At 35.7% G+C, this 21,985-nt stretch overlaps 1 protein-coding gene, 1 non-coding gene and 2 pseudogenes across 4 annotated transcripts; all 4 read left to right on the top strand.

The window, feature by feature from the left end:
* LOC149131045 (sialin-like) overlaps window positions 1–1,088 on the top strand; it is a 2,365-nt pseudogene extending 1,277 nt beyond the window's left edge.
* Window positions 1,089–1,146: 58 nt separating this feature from the next.
* On the top strand, window positions 1,147–6,979 carry LOC128250722 (sialin-like). The gene is made up of 2 exons (XM_089342291.1): window positions 1,147–2,676; window positions 3,748–6,979. Exon 2 carries the CDS (start codon window positions 4,629–4,631, stop codon window positions 6,102–6,104), a length of 1,476 nt encoding a protein of 491 aa, XP_089198417.1. The 5' UTR covers window positions 1,147–2,676; window positions 3,748–4,628; the 3' UTR covers window positions 6,105–6,979.
* Window positions 6,980–10,124: 3,145 nt separating this feature from the next.
* On the top strand, window positions 10,125–19,929 carry LOC149131044 (putative transporter slc-17.2 pseudogene; annotated as a pseudogene). 2 transcript variants are annotated; one of them, XR_016238446.1, is made up of 2 exons: window positions 10,125–10,263; window positions 16,897–19,929. The product of XR_016238446.1 is annotated as a putative transporter slc-17.2 pseudogene, transcript variant X1 (transcript). The 2 variants fall into 2 exon arrangements; XR_016238447.1 differs by lacking the exon at window positions 10,125–10,263 and adding an exon at window positions 13,751–14,179.
* On the top strand, window positions 10,263–13,302 carry LOC106877522 (sialin). Its single transcript, XR_016238445.1, has one exon. It is a non-coding gene; the product is annotated as a sialin (transcript).
* Window positions 19,930–21,985: the final 2,056 nt, after the last annotated feature.

The raw sequence follows: 21,985 nt of genomic DNA, 5'->3' as shown, positions 1-21,985 counted from the left end.
CAAGACTGGGCAAGTTCAGAGGGATCTAGCTAGCTCATCTGTTAGAATAGAAATAAGTAGCTTAACTAGATTAGTGTGTGCTAGACTACTGATGGCTTATGATATTAATATTATCATACAGTATTACATAGACTAGCAGAAAAACCGCCCTCCGCTGGCATATGTGTTGCTCATATTGATATTATATATACATATAGATATGATACATAGATTATAGAGTAAATTGACAATATTCTCATGAATTGAACACAGACTCAGTTATATTTTATTCTGTCATCAGTAAAATAATCCATAATGCATTTAAAAAAGACGATAAAGAAAATTGGAAAAGAGATGAGACTGTCAAGGGAAAATGTTCATGAATCTTCACTTGAGTGAATTAGAAAATAGATGCTCTGCTGGGAATTAAGGAATTACATTTACCAATATGAAGAATTGAGTTTTGCTATATTGTTGTTTCATTATATTCCCTTATAGACGTCTGAAGTGTTTCTAGTGTCCCTTTCCTAGCAATTAAAAAAGATTAAATACATTTCAATTAAAAGAGGACAATGAATGTTTCACATCACTGTAGAATTTTTTTGTGGACACAACTGTCAACAAATGGACACTTTTCATTTATCTCGGTTAATATTGTTATATTTTCTTTTCTTGACGCTCTTGATAATGTAACATACATCTGACCATGTGCGAAGAATTGTGTTGGGAGATGATATTTTTGACTAAATAATTTCAAAGTGGTACCCCAGCATGACCGCAGTCTAACACAATTTGAAAACTTAATTCTACTAGATAGGGATTATTGTTTTTATACCACGTAATATTTTCAAAAATAATTTATTCACTTGTTTTATTATTTTTTCGCATTATTACATTTTTACGAACACGAAGAAAAGATATTTGTTTACATATGGAATTCAAACGGAAGTTGACATTTAAACCAGAAGCAAATCTTGTAATATTAAGCTTTATATTTATGTTTATTTTACAAATAAACGTTATAGTTTAAATATTTTCTAATATTCATTTATAATTTCTTCAAAGTAATATGGCGTTTTTTAATAAAATAAAAATAAACTGGAAAAAAACTGGACACAGTCCTGCACTTCTTCAATCATTATAATATAGATGCGTGGGGTTATTTTGTAATAAGTAGATCTCAATATGTATATATGTATCAATATATTCATATACATATCAACATATGTATATATATTATATATATACATGCATACATATCTATTAATATACATATACACACACAATATATATTCATAATAATAGCAGTGTTTACATATATAAAGTTTTGGAAAAGATAGAGTGAGCGAGATAAGGAAAATCAAGAGAAAAAGAGAGAATAAGAGAGGGGTGGAGGTAACTGAAAGAGAATGACTATTCTGAAGACATCAGTTGACGAAAACTAGGAAAGAGCGAGATTAAGTATATGATAAGGGTGGGAGACAGCCGGATGGTCTGTCAAAGGGTAAACAATGGCAAAGAAACAGCAGTGAATGTCAGTAGTCAGATAAGCTTCCGTCTACCAAATCCACTCACAAAGCTTTGGTCGTGTGGGGGAATACATAAATATGGCTATCGTAGAAGGATGCAGATAAGAAGAGTAGGAGGAGGAGGTACGGCATGGGTAAGAGAAGGAGGAAAGGGAGAATTATGGGAGAATAATAATCTGTAAAAACGATGGGTTTTCACTCGAATTAGAGATAAGTTTGAAGTAGAAAGAATTGATTAGAATGTCACCAAGAAGCGGTCTTGGAATTCCACAGACATCGACAGGCCCCGCAAAGCATGATTAAGATGGTAAAAGTGCACTACCAGAGTTCAAGGAACTTAAAAGATAAAGTTTAAGGTACAAAATCAGCAACAATGGATAAATTGAGAGTAGCCATGACACGAGAATGCGCACAAATACCGACCGAAAGGTTTCTTGAAGTCTGCGACTCCACTGGTTCGGTCAACCGTTTGAAAACAGACGCTCATAAAATAATTCAATTCTGTCTGTAGATTCTATAAATTTTGAACATGAAATATATTTTAATAGACAAAGATTATATAATCATTCGATATGTGTACACCTTTTTCTAAACAACCTATATATGTATATGTATATATATATATATATATACATACATATTCAGTTAACATAATGCCTTATCTAATTATGTATATTTATCAACTGGGACAAATGAAAGTATTGTGTAACAGACGACATCTGGCCTAGGATTATGTTATATATAAATGATTCTTTTAACGTGTTCACGCACTCAGACCCTGGCAGTGTGGATATTTTGTAATTTTCATGTCAATATAAGCGACTTTAATGTTAAAAGACCATTCCTTACTGTCTTATGAGATCATATATTACTTGATGCAGTAGGTCTATAAGATGCGCTAAATATAATTGAAGACAGCGTTGTCGTAGGTGGAAGGAAGTCTACCATAGACATGGAATTTCAGGGATTACTGAGCGTTAACAATTAAATCGCGTGTAATTCTGTCACTGGAGGATTATATGACATCAAGGCATTCATAGGAAGGTAATAGATACCGAATGAAGGACAGAATTTGTTCAGGTTCTGTTGTAGCTTGAGTTGACAACGATCACAGATGCCATTGTATACGAAGGTCAAGGACAGACGTGAGAAAGATGACAAAGAAACGGTAAGTAAGACATCATTTATTTTAAATATGATTTGTTTGAGTCATACGAAGTAATAAAAAAAATTCAGAAGAAATGGAAAATAAGATTTAAACTGCTGCAACTGTCTTATATTTTTGTTAAAATATAAACCACATCATTTATGAAATCACATACTTTAAGACATTATATATCAAGTGGAATATTGTACGAACTGTGGACGGCATAGATATCTACATTAACATCTGCTAAAGCGATTAATCACGTGGTAGTCACGTGATTAGTGGATTGATTCTTCGTTTAATTGGCGAGGCTGCTGTTTTTGTATTGACGTCGATTATTCTGCTAGGTGCCTGAACGTGCGTCTACTTTGAAGTTGGTAAACACGAACTTTGTTATATGACGTCATCCCGCTTGATACTCCACAAAAAGCCTGAACTCATGTCAGCTTACTGCCACATACGAAATTTCTTGCTGATCAACTTCAACCAACGGACGTTTGAATACCTGAGGAAAGAAACTGATTTCACCAATAACACTTGACCGATCCAATAGATTTTGCGCACGTTTTATAAACGAATGAGCAGAGATCAGAAGAAAACAAACAAACAAACACTATAGGTGCAGATGTGGTTGCTTCCCAAAAAGACGGTTCCGGGTTCAATCCCACTACGTGGCACCTTGGCCAATTATTTTCTACTAGGGCCTCGAGATGACTAAAGCCTTGTAAGGGGATTTGGTAGACGGAAACTGAAAGACTGTACCTCTCAAAACGTTAAACAATTCCGGAGTTTTAGTGACTGAAGAACCGGTGGAAAGCAGATAAGTCATGCAGACAGACAGACAGACAGACAGACAGACAGACAGATAGACAGACAGACAGACAGATAGACAGACAGACAGATAGATAGATAGATAGATAGATAGATAGATAGATAGACAGACAGATAGATAGATAGATAGATAGATAGATAGATAGATAGATAGATAGATAGATAGATAGATAGATAGATAGATAGATAGATATACAATTATCAGTAATGGAAAATATAATATTGCACTCAATGATTTTCTATTGATTTCTTACATTTCAGTGAATGCACAATCGATTAATTCTTGCCTGAACCAAGAACATAAAGAGACGTAAAGAAATGCTCAAAGATCTTCAATTCTCAACTTCATCAATTCTGATCACCGACATTTTTCTCTGAACTATTATTTCCTAAAGCTGGATCTACAGATTTTGCCATGTTTTAAATGCAAGGATTGAATTATATAGAACTTGAAAATATATTGTAAATCCCAGCACACAGGCGTACGGAACTAATATAAAAGATAACTAAACAAAGAATTCAAACTGTATCGCATACACAGCGTTCTTCTAGTTGATTAACATTCAATATCGCAACTACACTAAACTTTTAGAAAAATATGTTATACAAATCAAAGAACCAAGAGGAAATGAATACATACTTTATACTTACCGACCGGTTACGACGTAACTTTCAACAATGTCTTATACCTGTCTGAGGTCTCATATTTACAGTAGATACTGAAAGAATTAGAAGTAGTGTTGTTGATTCCTGGTCTAAACATTATAAAAGAATCCCTGAACCTGTATTCTCTGTAATTTATTGTCACAACTCTGCATCTTCACTGTTACATTATTTCTTGATTGTTTTCTTGACTAGACGTGATGTTTTCTATTTCTAACGTAAAGAGAACGAAATTACTAACCAAATTATCATAACTGACGATTATCAATACTTTCCTTGATAGTGATTGATTAATGACTTTCAGATTTATCGATAATAAATTACCCATCCACAAAGAATTCAGTGTTTAAAGGGGACTACCGTTGCCCTCTTGTGTTTATTTTGTTATTTTGGACTTACAGTGCACATGGACTAATATACTTTCAGACACCAAACATCAAGCAAAACTTTATGAAGAAACAGTAAAAAGAAACGCAATAATGTCGAAATTTACCAACGAACTGAAGCGTTATTATTCGTGTCGATGGAGATTATGCTATGCTTGTGGTATGGCTTTTCTTCTGCTTCAAACTTTAAGAGTTGATCTAAGTATGGCTTTTGTATGCATGTTGAAAACACCCAATCGTACAACTGAGGAAGTTAACAATACTACAAACAACCAACTTTGTTCTGGTTTGGAAAATCATTCAACGAACCAAACGTTTGAAGGAGAAATCGAATGGAGCGACACACTTCAATCTAACATGTTGGCTGGGTATTTTTATGGGTATATGGTGACTAATATTTTAGGTGGTGTATTGGCAGATAAATATGGTGGGAAAAGAGTTCTAGGAGGTTCACTACTCTCGGCATCCATCCTGACCATTCTTCATCCAAGTTTGTCTCGAATTAGTGGTTATCTTACTCTGATTCTAAGGATATTAACTGGCGTCGTATCGGGGCCATTGTCCGCAGCAATTCAATCTTTATTTGGACGCTGGGGACCTCCACAAGAGAAAGGATTATTAATAGGGTTTGCATTTGCTTGTCAAATTCTAGGTAGCATTGTAGGTCTTTCAATATCTGGTTTTCTTTGTGATTATGGCTTTGATAATGGATGGGGTTCTATATTCTATGTATTTGGTGGCATATCGTTGGTGTTTAGTTGTGTGTGTTTTTATGTTGTTTACGATAATCCAAACGGTCATCCAACTATCAGCGAAGAAGAACGTTCTTATCTAAACAAAAGTATAAAATGTCGAAATGTAGTTCAAAAAGTACCATGGAAACAGTTAGTGTTATCACCTGCTGTTTGGGCAATCAACTTTGGTTTATTTGCTTATGCCTGGACAAGTATATCTTTCCAGGTATTGCTCCCTCTATATATGAAAGAAGCCTTACAGGTCAATACAACGTCCAACGGTTTAATGTCGTCTGCTCCTGCCATTGGACAAATCATTGCTCTACCGTTGTGTGGAAGATTTGCAGATTTTATACGCTCAAAGAAATATCTCTCAACTCGTTCTGTGCGTGTTTTATTCCAGACTTTTTCCATGGTGGCTTCAGCAAGTTTATTGATTGTAATAGGATTTCTCAGATGTGATCAAACCATTCTAATAAGTCTCCTCTTGTTTCTCAGTGGTATAACAATATCATTTTGCAGTGGTGGTGCCCTCGTCAGTAACACTGACATTGCTCCAAGTTACGCTGGTGTTGTATTTGGAATTGCAAACACCTTTGCCTCAATAGCAGGCAGCCTTGGTTCCGTGGCTGCAAAATCTCTCACCCCGAACGGTACACAAGAAGAATGGCAGATCGTGTTTGCGTTGTGTGCTATTATATGTGTATCTGGTGCGATATTATTTGCAATATTGGTAAAAACAGAGATCCAAGACTGGGCGAATTTGGAAGGATCTAGTTCATCTGTTTATCCCAAATATACAAAGGGAAGTAAAGTACTAGAAGTGGATTTTTGACTTTTTCTGCCAGATGACATATGACATTAATACTATCATTTAGTACTACACAGGTGTGCTTAAATTTTTCTCTAACATATATATATGTAAGTATATGCATTTATTAGTATGTATAAAGCAATATATATATGTGTGTGTGTGTGTGTGTGTGTGTGTGTGTGTGTGTACATATATATATAAACACATATATATAGGTCAAACACACCCACACATATACATATATATTATGAGTATATAAGTATTTATACATGTATGTGTGTGTGTGTGTGTGTGTGTGTGTGTGTGTGTGTGTGTGTGTGTGTGTGTGTGTGTGTGTGTGTAAAGAAAATAGGAAAATAGAGATAATAAATAATTATTTATTAATTTAAAAAGTAGACACCATCTCTGACAGCTGTTTCGATTCCAGAACCTTAGAAATTAATTACCAAAATTAAAACCATTTAAAATTCGAATTTCATCAGAGTTGGCTAAAGATATACAATTATGTGTTCAGTTCCTGTATGTTGAATATACGGCTTCAAACCGTTAAATGATAACGATTGTCTAACATGCCAAGCATTCAAAAGTATTTTGAAGATGTTGAGTTATATTTCGAGCAAGAGAGCCTCTTCGACACTACTCTAGTAATATAAGAAACAAATTTAATAAGATTTGCCGAACAGGTGAATTAGACAACTTCAGTAGAATACCTTCCACGTTCAATGAACCTCACAGCGCGATAATTTTTGACGGAGGTATTAAAAAGATGACTGGATGAATTGAGAGCAGTCATGACACAAGAATGCGCACAATTACCGAACGAAAGGCTTCTTGGTTTTTGCGACTCCATTGGTTTCCGTTATCAATGTATTTTAATAAACAGATTACATACTCATTCAATATGTGTATACATTTTTTAGATACCCTGTGTATATATATGTATATGCGTGTGTATGCATATATGCTATTCAGTTAACATAATATCTTATCTAATTATGTATATTTATCAATTGGGACAAATGAAAGTATTGTGTAACAGACGACATCTGGCCTAGGATTATGTTATATATAAATGATTCCTTTAACGTGTTCACGCACTCAGACCCTGGCAGTGTGGATATTTTGTAATTTTCATGTCAATATAAGCGACTTTAATGTTAAAAGACCATTCCTTATTGTCTTATGAGATCATATATTACTTGATGCAGTAGGTCTATAAGATGCGCTAAATATAATTGAAGACAGTGTTGTCGTAGGTGGAAGGAAGTCTACCATAGACTTGGAATTTCAGGGATTACTGAGCGTTAACAATTAAATCGCGTGTAATTCTGTCACTGGAGGATTATATGACATCAAGGCATTCATAGGAAGGTAATAGATACCGAATGAAGGACAGAATTTGTTCAGGTTCTGTTGTAGCTTGAGTTGACAACGATCACAGGTGCCATTGTATACGAAGGTCAAGGACAGACGTGAGAAAGATGACAAAGAAACGGTAAGTAAAGAGAAACACAAACACACACATATACATATATGTTCTTGCAGATACACACATACTTACACGTACATGCACATACACACACATACACACACACATTATTTTGGTTGAGGCAGTCTCCTCTTACTCTGAGGTGACTCAACCTATCTGAAGATCTTGTGCACCTACAGGTGAAACTCAGAGTAGCAAAAGACTGACTCAACCAAAATAAAATATCATTAGTTTTTACCATTCTTTTGAGTAATTAACACTGAACGAATATGTGCGTGTGTGTATGTGCGTATGGGTGTGTATGAGTGAGTACGTGTGCGCGCGTGTGTATATATATATGGCATAACTACAAATTTGTGTCTTCCCACCCCCACCAACTTTGGATGATCATAACTTTCAGAAAAATGGATATTTTTTAATGAAATTTTCTCCGAATATGTGTTATATAATGTAGAGTCCGAATATACAACATTTTGGAGGAAAGTGTTTTAGGAGGGGTGGGGTCGCAGATTTCCAAAAATTCACCGGAGTCCACTTCAATTCGTCTTAACTTTCAAGAAAATGGATAGGGGTGTTTCGGAACATATTTCTCTCATTTTCTCCGTTTGAGGCGTTTGTGCATCCGTAGATTAGTTCTGAAGCAACAAACAGGCAATGAAAGCAAATGAAGCCCTCACCAGAAAACTCGTTATGCTAAAAATAACAGCTAAAGATCTGGTACACAGAAATATGTTATTAAAACGACTTATCTGTTGCATACGATTTTTTTTTTTTTTCACTTTAAGTAAATTCCCAGGTAAACGTTTCTAATAGAAAGACAGAAGACAGCGGAATCATAAATAAGGAATATACACGCACAGCTAAATATAGAAATGTAAAGCATAATTTGTTACATAATCCCTATAATAAACATGCTATTGAATGGAATAATTCCCCGTTTGAACTTTTTTAATTATATGTGTGTGTGTGTGTGTGTGTGTGTGTGTGTGTGTGTGTGTGTGTGTGTGTGTGTGTGTGTGTGTATAAAGATATAATTAAAGCAATACGTATATATAGATATATATACACAACAAAGCCTAATGGTGTGAATTTTCTAAAACTCTTTCTGGGACAAACGGTTTTCACAATGAATTCCAATTGAATCGGAATCTACATGACCTGAAGTGCATTTGCACCAACCATCCGTGCTCTCATTATCTGTTTTCTCTGTTAATCAGATATGTCACGCATTATCTGCAAAACATGAAAAAAAGAAGACAATAACATGATATACGATACGTTAATAATACATGTTAGTACATATACGGACTAGAATAGGATTTAATTTGTCATACTGCTAATAGAAAAATAGAAAGTGGGATTTTCCATTATTTTATTCGACAACGATGTATAAATATACATATATATTAAAATAAGAATCCCGATAGAATCAGGTACTTAAAAAGATATGTACCAGTAGGGTTGAATAAACCTGTGCTTCCGGCATATGTTTGGTAAGTTTCAGATAGGACATTCCGGATGTGTACACAGAGAAAACCAACCAATTATAAGCTCATTAATAAAAGAATGAGAACAGCTGTAATGAGCTGACAATCATCCATCGTATGTTATTATACATTTGATTATATATATATATATATATATATATATATATATATATATATATATATATATATATATAATAATAATAATAATTTGTAACATAATCCCTATAATAAACATCCTATTGAATGGAATAATTCCCCGTTTGAACTTTTTTAATTATGTATGTGCGTGTGTGTGTGTGTCTGTGTGTGTGTGTGTGTGTATAAAGATATAATTAAAGCAATACGTATATATAAATGAACCTTAGTTCTTTTCCCTAAAACTATATATATATAAAGTGTAGTATATTGCCACTTAAGTGTGGCTGACCCCTAGGGGTGGATGTTACTGTTGCTTTTAGCCCCAGCCAGCTGGAGGAGATGTCCTCCTGGGGCTAAAAGCAACAGTAACATCCACCCCTAGGGGTCAGCCACACTTAAGTGGCAATATACTACACTTTATCGTGCAGTTACTGTTAATACTTCATTTAGAGAATTAACATTGCTTATATATATATATATATATATATATATATATATATATATATATATATATATATATATATATATACATACATATATGTATGTATGCATATACATACATACATACATACATACATACATATATATATATATATATATATATATATATATATATATATATATATATACAGAGAGAGAGAGAGAGAGAGAGAGAGAGAGAGAGAAAGAGAGACATATATATATAAAATCAAATGTATAATATCGGGATCCTTATTTTAATATATATATACAATGTATACAAATGCCTGCAATTTTGTTAATTTTATCAGTAATGAAAAATATAACATTGGTCTTAAAGATTTACTATTGATTACTCGCATTTCAGTGAATGTACCACTTTCGCCTGAATCCAGTTTCAACTAAGAACTTTGAGAGACATAAAGAATTATACAAAGAACTTTCTTTCTCAACTTCACCAATTCTGTCCACCGACATTTGTCACTGAACTGATATTTCCTAAACCTGGATCTTCAGTTTCTGCCACATTATAAATACAAGAAATGGATTACTAAATGACTAAACCTGGACTAGAACTAGGAACTACCCTGTAAACGCCAGTACACAGGTAAACTGAGCTAATATAAAAGATAATCAAAGACTAAACACAACTTTCTGGGATTTTTCTATCAAATTTTTCTATCAAATTTATGCTGATCTTACAGGTCGGTTTCCATATATCTTTTAGCAGTTTCTTTTATATTTAAGAAGCATCATCTATAGAGCAGAGAAAGAAAGAATTGGAAGTCAATTACTGTCCCGAACATTAGCGATCACATCAGAGTCCTTGAATCTCTGCTCTCTGTATCTTTCTGTCACAACTCAGCACTTTGATTGTACTCTTACCTTTACGTGATATTCTCTATTTCTTAGTAAAGGTGAAACGGAAAAAGTTACTAAATCAAACATAACTGATGTATATCGATATTTGGTTTTACAGAGATTGAATAAAGAAGTCCATGATTATCGATAATAAATTGTATCAATGTACTGAGAAACATAAATGTACTAAACACATCTTCATCCTCATTTCCAGAGAACACATCTCATTCAATTAAATATTCACTTTGATAACAAAACAAACATCTTTTATGTAAAGAAATTATGTTAAACAAATCAACGAAGTTACCAAAGCAAAGTTCCTAAACTGCTGCAATTGTCTTCTAGTCTAATATATCACTCACGGATTAATATGCTTTCAAACATTTAACTTCCAGCAAAACATTGAGAATCTGTAGAGAGGACATAATAATGTCGAAGTTTACCATTTGTGTTGAGCGTTGTTGTTCATGTCGATGGAGATTATGTTATGCCTGTGTTGTTGCTTTTCTTCTGCTACAAACTTTAAGAGTTGACCTAAGCATGGCTTTTGTTTGTATGTTGAAAACACCTCATCGTACAACGGAGGACGTTAACGTTACTGCAAATAACCAACAGTGTTCCGGTCTAAGTAATCATTCTGTAGACAGAGATTTTGGAGGGGAATTAGAATGGAGCGACACGTTACAAGCAAACATGTTGGCTGGGTATTTTTATGGGTTTATAGCAACCAACATTTTGAGTGGTTTATTATCTGACAAATACGGAGGAAAAAGAGTCTTAGGAGGTTCACTTCTTTCGGCATCCATCCTGACCATTCTTCACCCAAGTTTGTCTCGAATTAGTGGATATTTTACTCTGGTTTTAAGGATATTAACAGGTGCAGTATCGGGGTTGCTATCACCAGCAATTCACTCTTTATTTGGACGTTGGGGACCTCCACAAAAGATAGGTTTGTTGATAGGTTTTGCATTTGCTGGTCAAATTCTAGGTAACATTGTAGGTCTTTCAACAGCAGGTTACCTCTGTGTTTATGGATTTGATAATGGATGGGGTTCTATATTCTATGTATTTGGTGGAATATCGTTAGTGTTTAGTTGTGTGTGGTTTTATGTTGTTTATGATAATCCAAACGTCCACCCTACTATTAGTGAAGAAGAACGTTCGTACTTAAACAAAACTATAAAATGTGAAAGTGTAGTTAGAAAAGTACCATGGAAACGGCTATTGATCTCGCCGGCTGTTTGGGCAATCAACTTAGGTATGTTTGCTTATGCTTGGACCGATATTTCTTTCCAGACATTGCTACCCCTTTATATGAAAGAAGCCTTACAGGTTAAAACAACCTCCAACGGTTTAATGTCGTCTGCTCCTTCGGTTGGACAAATCATAGCTCTACCGCTGTGTGGAAAATTTGCAGATTTTATACGTTCAAAGAAATGTCTGTCAACTCGCTCTGTTCGGATTTTATTCCAAATATTTGCTCTGATTGTTTCAGCTTGTCTGCTGGTTGTGGTAGGGTTCCTCAAATGTAATCAAACCGTTCTAATAACTTTCCTTTTATTTCTCAGTGGTATAATAATATCATTTACCAGTGGTGGTGTTCTTGTCAATAACAGTGACATAGCTCCAAGTTATGCTGGTATTATATTTGGAATTGCAAACACTTTTGCCTCAACGTCGGGCAGTATCAGTTCCTTAACTACAAAAGCTTTAACCCCAAACGGTACACAAGAAGAATGGCAGATCGTGTTTGCCTTATGTGCCGCTATATGTGTATCTGGTGCGATATTATTTGCAATATTGGTAAAAGCTGAGATCCAAGACTGGGCAATTTCTGAAGGATCTGGCTCATCTGTTCATCCCAGCGGCACAAACAGAAATGTAGCAGCTAAATTAGTTTAGTGAGATATTTTGCTAGACTGCTTCTGGCCTCATTATTTCTGGTTTCGCACCTATAGACCAATTTGGCAGTATGGCGCGTGAAGGATTCAAGATCTTTTTTATGCTAATTCAATACATTTTCTCTTAATAATGTCTTATTGAATTGAGTTCGTATGTGGTAGCGTTGTATTTGGATATTATTAGCAGTTGCTTTTTTACGGTGTGGGAGCGAAAGTGGTTGATTCATTTCCATTTGCGGAAGTCAGGTTCAAAATGGCCATTTGAGTCTGACGTGTCGTCTATACTACTAAGCGCTTTATGGCTGCAAAACCAACGGTCACTCTATGACCGGCCATAATATATGTATGTATATACATAGATATACATACGTATGTATGTATATGTGTGTGCGCGTGTGTGTGTAAGTGTGTGTGTTTCTGTAAGACTATATATAAACGATGCAATTATATAACAACTCTACTGCTATATTAACATTTTGTTTCAATGCGATACACTGCACCATATGTGTGTGTGTGTGTGTGTGTGTGTGTGTGTGTGTGTATTGTGTGTGTGTGTATTGTGTGTGTGTGTATTGTGTGTGTGTGTGTGTGTGTGTGTGTGTATTGTGTGTGTGTGTATTGTGTGTGTGTGTATTGTGTGTGTGTGTATTGTGTGTGTGTGTGTGTGTGTGTGTGTGTGTGTGTGTGTGTGTGTTTGTGTTTTTTCTTGTATGTGCGTGTTTATGTGTTTGGGTGTGGGGGAAGGCGCGCGTGATTGTGTTCAGTGTTACAGAGTACGCCAACAAATTTGTGTGCGTGTGTCGTGTGCCTGTATGTGTGTGTCTATGCGTGTGTATTGAGTGCTTGTGTGTGTGCATATGTAAATATATGTGCATATATATATATACAAATATACATACATATATATATATATATATATATATATATATATATATATATATATATATATATATATATATATGTAGATATGCAGGGCAGGGAATCGTCAATTAGTAATAAAATTAATAATTAACAATTTTGCCGGGTAGCTCAGTATGAAAAAATCCTTTTCGGTAAAAAACATTTATAATCATAAATATATAGGGATTGACAGTAACCTGCTTCTCCAACATACTGAGAATTCAGAAATAGCAGTCAAAGAACTAGTTTTGAAATCAGTAGTTCTTTGACTGCTATTTCTGAATTCTCAGTATGTTGGAGAAGCAGGTTACTGTCAATCCCTATATATTTATGATTATATATATATATATATATATATATATATATATATATATATATATATATATATATATAGAGAGAGAGAGAGAGAGAGAGAGAGAGAGAGAGAGAGATTTCTGTCCGTGTGTGTGTATGTGTGATGATGAGTATTCATAACAAATGATCTGGTTATGCATATTTAACAGTTGCTACAAAAGAAATGCAACGGACAATTTTATCAAAGACATGAATAATTAATTCATTGACACGAATTGACGTACGCTTGCGCAAACGCACCAACTTCATTTTCTGGTCTTTATGTCTGTGGACATGTGGATGATTTTGTTAATGACCATTAGAAGTTCAACCTTGCGCAATTTGCCATTACTTTGTTATGTACTGGAAGATTATACGCTGTAAAGGGATTCATACGCAGATTACGCTGTAGTAATCCGGATTATCCACGACGACAACTGACAGACGCTGTAGTAATCCGGATTAACAACGACGATAGCTGCCATTGCATATCAGTTCCCAGGATGAACACGACGAAGCTGACAAACTGTAAGTATAATAAAACACACGCGTGTCACGCAGAAATATATAAATTCGTGTGTGTGTGTGTGTGTGTGTGTGTGTGTGTGTGTGTGTGTGTGTGTGTGTGTGTACATACATATATACACACATAAATATATAAAACTATACTATATATAAATACATGCGTTTGTACACATACATATACATATAACTGAGTAGATAGATAGATAGACAGATAGATAGATAGACAGATAGATAGATAGATAGATAGATAGATAGATAGATAGATAGATAGATAGATAGATAGATAGATAGATAACGTATACGAGAGTAAGGTCTCCAAAATTATTTAGAAATCACAGAAACGTTTATTGTTAATAACGTTTACATGATTTCAAAGTTTGAACATTTATCTATTTTTCTCCATAATCGCCATTTCAGTCGATGCGCTTTTGTAGGCGCTGGGGCAGTTTCTGTGCCCATGTCATACCACCATGTTGTTGACGAAGCGTTGAACCTCATCTTTCACCTCGTCGTCGTTGCTGAAACGCATTCCGGCCAAATGCTCTTTCAACTTAGGGAACAGGTGTTAGTCACTGGGTGCCAAGGCCGGACTTTCAGGTGGGTTGCCATGTATGGTCTTCTGTGAGCATTCGTGGGAGCCATCTTGCGCACACCTTCCGTTATTGCAACTTTTCACTCACAACCCTATGAATGGCGCTTCGGGAAACCTCAGGAACCAAAATGCGAAGATCATCCAGAGTGATCCGCCGATTTTCACGCAGGATTTGCGACTGTCTCGTCGGAAATTGATGGTCGCCCGCTTCTTTCTTCGTCATGAATTTCAGTATGACCAGCTGCAAACTCCCTACACTACTTGCGGACGTTTTTGACATCCATGCACGACTCGTCATACACTTCTGTTAATTGGCGATGAATTTCGATCGGTTTAGTGGCTTTTGCGTTCAAAAAATTAATAACTGCGCGTACTTCACATTTAGCGGTAGTGTCAATCGAGAGCGCCATCAGATAAGACTATCAGGCCAAGAATGAGCGTGGTAGCGAGGCGCGCGCGAGGGCAGGCGCATGCAGAACAAACAACAGTATTGCCAAAAGCCGCTCGCACAATTTCCCTGCGTCCCTATTTCGACATTTAATCCGTGGTGAGGTTTGTCTTCTAGTGAGTTCTGTTATTTCCTTATGCATCTGAAGGTGTAACTGCTTTGAAGTTGGTAAAGAGGAATGCTGTGGTATGGTGTCAATCCGTCACGGTCCTAAACAAAAACCGAGCTTCTCTCAGCTTGCAGCCATATACGAAATTACTTGCAGGTAAACTTTGAAGAAGAGCCACCGATGGTTACCTGTTGGAAAAAACGAATGTCGCTAACAACACGGAACCAATCACGTATCACGTGTCAGACCATATCACTATCCACACAGAAAACCACATAACAGCTTCAGGTATCAGAAATAACGGCAGTTTACCAAGAGATCTATATAGTAGACTCCACACACTTCTCATAAATTTTATAAATAATTAATCGACTGGAGAGTTCTGAAGAAAACAAACAAACATCATGTGTTTGTGCGTGCGTTTGTATGTGTGCACGCTAGTTCGTATGTGTGTGTACGAGCGTGTGTGTGTGCATGTGTGTGTACGAGCGTGCGTGTGTGTGTGTGTGCATGTGTGTGTGTGTGTGTACGCGCGTGTGTGCGTATTTGCACGCGCCTGCAAATATCTTCATAACTACTGCAGCTTTGTGACCCCGTTGTGAAATGACACTTACGGTTGATGATAACCGGGTCTACAGTAAGATATGGGCGCCCTCTATCGTTTAAGAGTAACTATCTTCAATTGAGTTCGTTTGCACTGTGTAATTTTCCAGCTGACTTAATAAACTAATTTCTTGTAATTTATTTGGTAACCATCCTTAAAATATCTACAGAGCATTAAAATCGCTTCGTTTTCAACAACAATGGAGAATATTAATACTGGACATGTAAGTATATATAGGTGTGTGTGTGTGTGTGTGTGTGTGTGTGTGTGTGTGTGTGTGTGTGTGTGCGTGTGCATGTGTGAGTGTGTGTGCGTGTGCGTGTGTGAGTGTGTGTGTGTGTGTGTTTCTGTAAGACTATATATAGACGATGCAATTATATAACGACTCTACTGCCATATTAACATTGTTTTGTTTCAATGCGATACACTACAGCATATGTGTGTGTGTGTGTGTGTGTGTGTGTGTGTGTGTGTGTGTGTGTGTGTGTGCTTGTGTTCAGTGTAACAAAGTATGCCTACATATTTGTGTGTGTGTTATGTGCTTGCATGTGTGTGTGTTTGTGAGTATGTTTGCCTGTGTGTGTTTGCCTGTGTGTGTACGTGTGTGTGTACTTGTGTTCGGTGTGACAGAATATGCCTACAAATTTCTTGCCGAACAATCAGACAGGGATCAAATGTTTGTGTAGACATAAGCTGACTCCCTCCATCAGATCGACATTACCTGTACAGGTGCAAAATAACAAGAACTATGAAGTAAATAATATCACAAACGTTATAATACCGTCAGGGATCACAAACGGTATAATACCGTCAGGGATCACGAACGTTATAATACCGTCAGGGATATGATATTATCAGCTGTGTATAATAACATTATATGTATAAATAATCGATAATATTATCAACGTTATCAATTTTAGAAACCATATTAATCCCAATGATTTACTATTGATTTCTTACATTTCAGAGTATGCACCACAATCGATTAATTCTTGCCTGAACTAAGAACATAAGGATATGTAAAGAAATATTCGAAGAATTTTATTTCACCAATTCTACTTCATAGACATTTTTCACTGAATTATTATTTCCTAAAGCTGGACTTCTGTTAAACACAAGGAACGGAGTACACAAAATTACTCAACACGGAATAGAAACTACACAGTAGACGCCACCACACAGTTATACTGCACTAATATAATGTATAACTAGATAACGAAATCATTTTGTATTGCAAATACAGGTTTCCAGTCTATATCGCAGCCATACTGAGAATATTCTTAAACAAATCAAAGCGGATTTGAACACGCATTTTTCAATAACCAGTCAGTTACCACATTGCTTTCAATGCTTTCTAAAATAGCTATTAAGGCGTTATATTTACAGCAGACATAGAAGGAACTGGAAGATGCCATGTTGTTGTTGCTTTCCCAAACATTAAAGTGTATAAAAGAACCTTAGATTCCATGTTACCTGTGTCTTCCTGTCACATCGCTGCGCCTTGTCAGTTAACTTTATTTCTCGATTGTAATCTTGTCTTGACGTGTATTTCTAAGTAAAATAGAAACGAAATATGTAATCAAATGATCGTAACTGATGTGAATCGATAAATGACATCCATGTTTATCGATAACAAATTGCAAATTATAACAATTACTGTGAAATATAACTGTACTAAAGGCACCTTCATCCTCAGTTTTGAAGACCATATTTCATTCAATGAAAAGCACATTTGAGACCAAGCAAACGTCTTTTGTCTGATGTGGCTATAACAAAGAAAATAATACGATGACCAAATAAAATAAATAGGTCATTACACTGCCACAACTGTCTGTTAATATTTGTTTCAACATTTAGGATTTATCTTAATCATCAATTGATATACTTTCAAACAAAACATTGTAAGAATCGAGCGAAAGAACATAATTATGTCGAAATTTACCACTAAGCGTTATTATTCATGTCGATGGAAACTGTGCTATGCCTGTGCTATAGCTTTTCTTCTCACGCAAACATTAAGAGTTGATCTAAGCATGGCTTTTGTATGCATGTTGAAAACACCCAATCGTACAACTGAGGAACTTAACAATACGACAAACGATCAACATTGTTCTGGTTTAAATGATCATTCTTCTAACCAAAATTATGAAGGGGAATTAGAATGGAGCGATACGTTACAATCAAACATGTTGGCTGGTTTCTTCTATGGATACATATCAACTAATATTTTGGCTGGTGTATTGGCAGACAAATATGGTGGGAAAAGAGTTTTAGGGGTTTCATTTCTCTCAGCATCAATTTTGACCATTCTTCACCCAAGTTTATCCCGAATTAGTGGTTACTTTACTCTGGTTCTAAGGATATTAACAGGTGTGGCTTTAGGATCGATATATCCAGGAATCCAGTCCTTGTTTGGACGTTGGGTCCCCCCAGAACAGATTAGTTTATTCGTTGGGATTACACTGGCTGGTCAAATTATCGGTAATATATTAGGTTTTTCAATATCAGGTTTTCTTTGTGTTTATGGATTTGATCATGGATGGGGTTCTATATTTTACATATTTGGTGGAATATGTTTGGTTTTTAGTTGTGTGTGGTTTTATGTTGTTTATGATAATCCAGACGTCCATCCAACTATCAGCGAAGAAGAACGTTCCTACTTAAACCAAACTATTACAAGTGAAAAAGTAGTTAAAAAAATACCTTGGAAACAAATGCTTTCCTCACCTGCTTTGTGGGCAATTAGTTTTGGTTTATTTGCTTATGGCTGGACTGATTTATCTTTCCAGACATTGCTTCCCCTATATATGAAAGAAGCCTTACACGTTAAAACAACATCCAACGGTTTAATGTCGTCTGCTCCTTCGATTGGACAAATCATTGCTTTACCGTTGTGGGGGAAACTTGCTGATGTTTTACGTTCAAAGAAATATCTGTCAACTCGTTCTGTGCGAGTTTTATTCCACACTTTATCTATGTTAGGTTCAGCAAGTCTGTTAATTGCCATAGGATTCCTCAAATGTGACCAAACCATTCTAATAAGTCTCCTCTTGTTTTTCAGTGGTATAACAATATCGTTTTCTAGTGGTTCTGTTTTCGTCAACCACAATGACATTGCTCCAAGTTATGCTGGTATTGTGTTTGGAATTGCGAACACTTTCGCCACAACGTCTGGCAGTATTAGTTCTTTAACTACAAAAGCCTTAACCCCAAATGGTACACAAGAAGAATGGCAAATTGTGTTTGTGTTGTGTGCTTCTATATGTGTGTGTGGTGCAATGTTGTATGCAACTATGGCAAGAGGAGAAATCCAAGAATGGGCGCGTAGCGATGGGTCTAGTGTATCTGTTCATCTCAAAGACACAAATAGAGAGAAAGCAGTTTAACTAGCTTACTGAGCATTTACAAGCAAGTGCACGTGACATTGTTATTGTATCTAGTAATACGTAGGTGTGTTTCTATACGTCTGTATGTATGTATATATGAATGTGTGTATGTATATATATATATATATATATATATATATATATATATATATATATATATATATATATACATATATAATTATTATTGTTATTATTGTTCAGTAGTTTTGTTTTTATAACGTGCTTTCACTTCACTACCGAGCGCAGCTCTGTGTGCCTTGGGTATGTGCTGTGGTTTGCTGTGATGCTCTTATGGTTACTGTATTGAAAGTGTTTTGCTTAGGATGTGTGCAGTGCCCAGTAGTGCAATTTTCTGTATGTTATATATATTTGCAAGTCCTGGTGTTTCTGTTATGTATTTGTCTGAATATTTCTTTATACCTAAGGCACCTACTATGATAGGAATTGTTTCTGTTTTTAGATTCCACATTCGAGTTACCTCTATTTATTATTATTATTATTATAAATTATTATTATTATTATTATTATTATTATTATTATTATTATTATTATTATCATCATCATTGTCATTGTTATTATTATTATTATTATTATTATTATTATTATTATCATCATCATTGTCATTGTTATTATTATTATTGTTGTTGTTGTTGTTGTTGTTATTATTATTATCCATGGATGGAATTTATAGATATTTGAATGCATCGCTACGCGCGTTTCCACAGATTACACGTTTTTTTGTGATCATAGTCCGCATTCCTGAGATGATTGCAATACAGTCTGTAATATCCATAGACATCAGGTGGGCTCTTTGCTCATGCGTTCATTTCTTCAGGCGATATATCATTAAAGTTGGGAGTAACGAAATGTTCAACTGAAGGCGTATGAGTGGCTGTGTGGTAAGTACCTTGCTTACCAACCACATGGTTCCGAGTTCAGTCCCACTGCGCGGTACCTTGGGCAAGTGTCTTCTACTATAGCCTCAGGCCGACCAAAGCCTTGTGAGTGGGTTTGGTAGACGGAAACTGAAAGAAGCCCGTCGTATATATATATATATATATATATATATATATATATATATATATATATATATATGTATATGTGTGAGTGTGTGTGTGTGTGTGTTTGTGTCTGTGTTTGTCCCCCCCCCCAACATCGCTTGACAACCGATGCTGGTGTGTTTACGTCCCCATAACTTAACGGATCGGCAAAAGAGCCCGATAGAATAAGTACTAGGCTTACAAAGAATAAGTCCTGGTGTCGATTTGTTCGACTAAAGGCGGTGCTACAGCATGGCCGAAGTCAAATGACTGAAACTTATTTAATGAACGCAAATCCCTCATCGGATTTCTGGTGGCCATTATTATCTTTTAATCTGTATATCTCTGGCTTGGTCATCTTTTGTGTTTATGTTTACTGATATAAAACTAATGTTCTGTCAAAAAAATCAACATGTTATATGGAGATTCTATACACACACACACACACACACACGCGCGCACACACACACACACACACACACGAAGACACGAATACGTGTGTGAGTAAGTATTTATGTGGATGTAGACACCGAGGTGTTTGTGGTAAAACTCGATCAGGCTTACAATTTCGCCGTGAACCGACTGACATTGCCAACGAACTTATTGGATTACGTTGTCTGAATACAAACCTTGATAATGACATTGATTACTGTGCGTCTAGGAATATATATATATATATATATATATATATATATATATATATATATATATATATATATATATATATATATATATATATATATATATATATATATATATATATATATATATATATATATATCAATAAGGCGTGTGTGTTGCTTGAGTGAGTATATCGAGTATGTGTGACCGTGCGCGCTTGTGTGTATCTGTGTGCGTGACGAAGTTTTTACATCAGAGAAATGATCGAAATAACAAAATTTGATTGATTATTGATACGGTCATTTATCATTTATCAATTATTACGTCGCTACTATGATAAAGATGATTATAATATTAGTCCTTACGATTTATAAGAAATGACAACCATGTTGACTTTTTTTTTACGTCTTCGTTGATTAGCGGTTCGGCATACGAGACCGATGGAATATATGCCAGGATAAAAAAAAAAAAGTACTGAGGTCAAATGGTTCGACTAAAACCCTTCAAGGCAGTGCCCCAGCATGGTCGCAGTCCAATAACTGAAACAATAAGACGTGTGTGTGCGCGCGCGTGTGTGAGTGCGTGTGTGTGTGGGAGTGCGTCTGTTTGTGTGTATGTGTGTGTACGTATGTGGGGTTCGTGTGTGTGCGTGTGTTATTATAGTCACTTGGCAAGTATAAATTTACGCACTCGTACATACATGACATCTGTACTCATACACACAAGTACGCACGCACACACACGTACACACACGCTCATCACACATAGCCACACATACGCACATGCAAGACAAAGGTACGCTTATGTACACACACGCAACGCAGTCACGTACACACCCACAAAAACCCGCACACCCGCACTGGCACACAAGAGACAATGACACCATCAAGGTTTGCAGTTCTCTGTCACCCAGTGACCTCCTTTCGGATGACATGCAGCAGAAAGCGGAAACGAAAGCCTCGCCGAGTTTTGCTATAAATACAGTGTGAGTGCGCATGCGCACTGACTG

The sequence above is a fragment of the Octopus bimaculoides genome, chromosome 25, assembly GCF_046866305.1.
Source record: "Octopus bimaculoides isolate indiv1 chromosome 25, ASM4686630v1, whole genome shotgun sequence".
Lineage (NCBI taxonomy): Eukaryota > Metazoa > Mollusca > Cephalopoda > Octopoda > Octopodidae > Octopus > Octopus bimaculoides.
Note: the sequence above shows the minus strand (reverse complement) of the source record. Positions and strands in the feature narration are given on the sequence as shown.

Coding starts and splice junctions, on each gene's coding strand:
- LOC128250722 (XM_089342291.1), top strand. CDS start 4,629: ATGTCGAAATTTACCAACGAACTGAAGCGTTATTATTCGTGTCGATGG.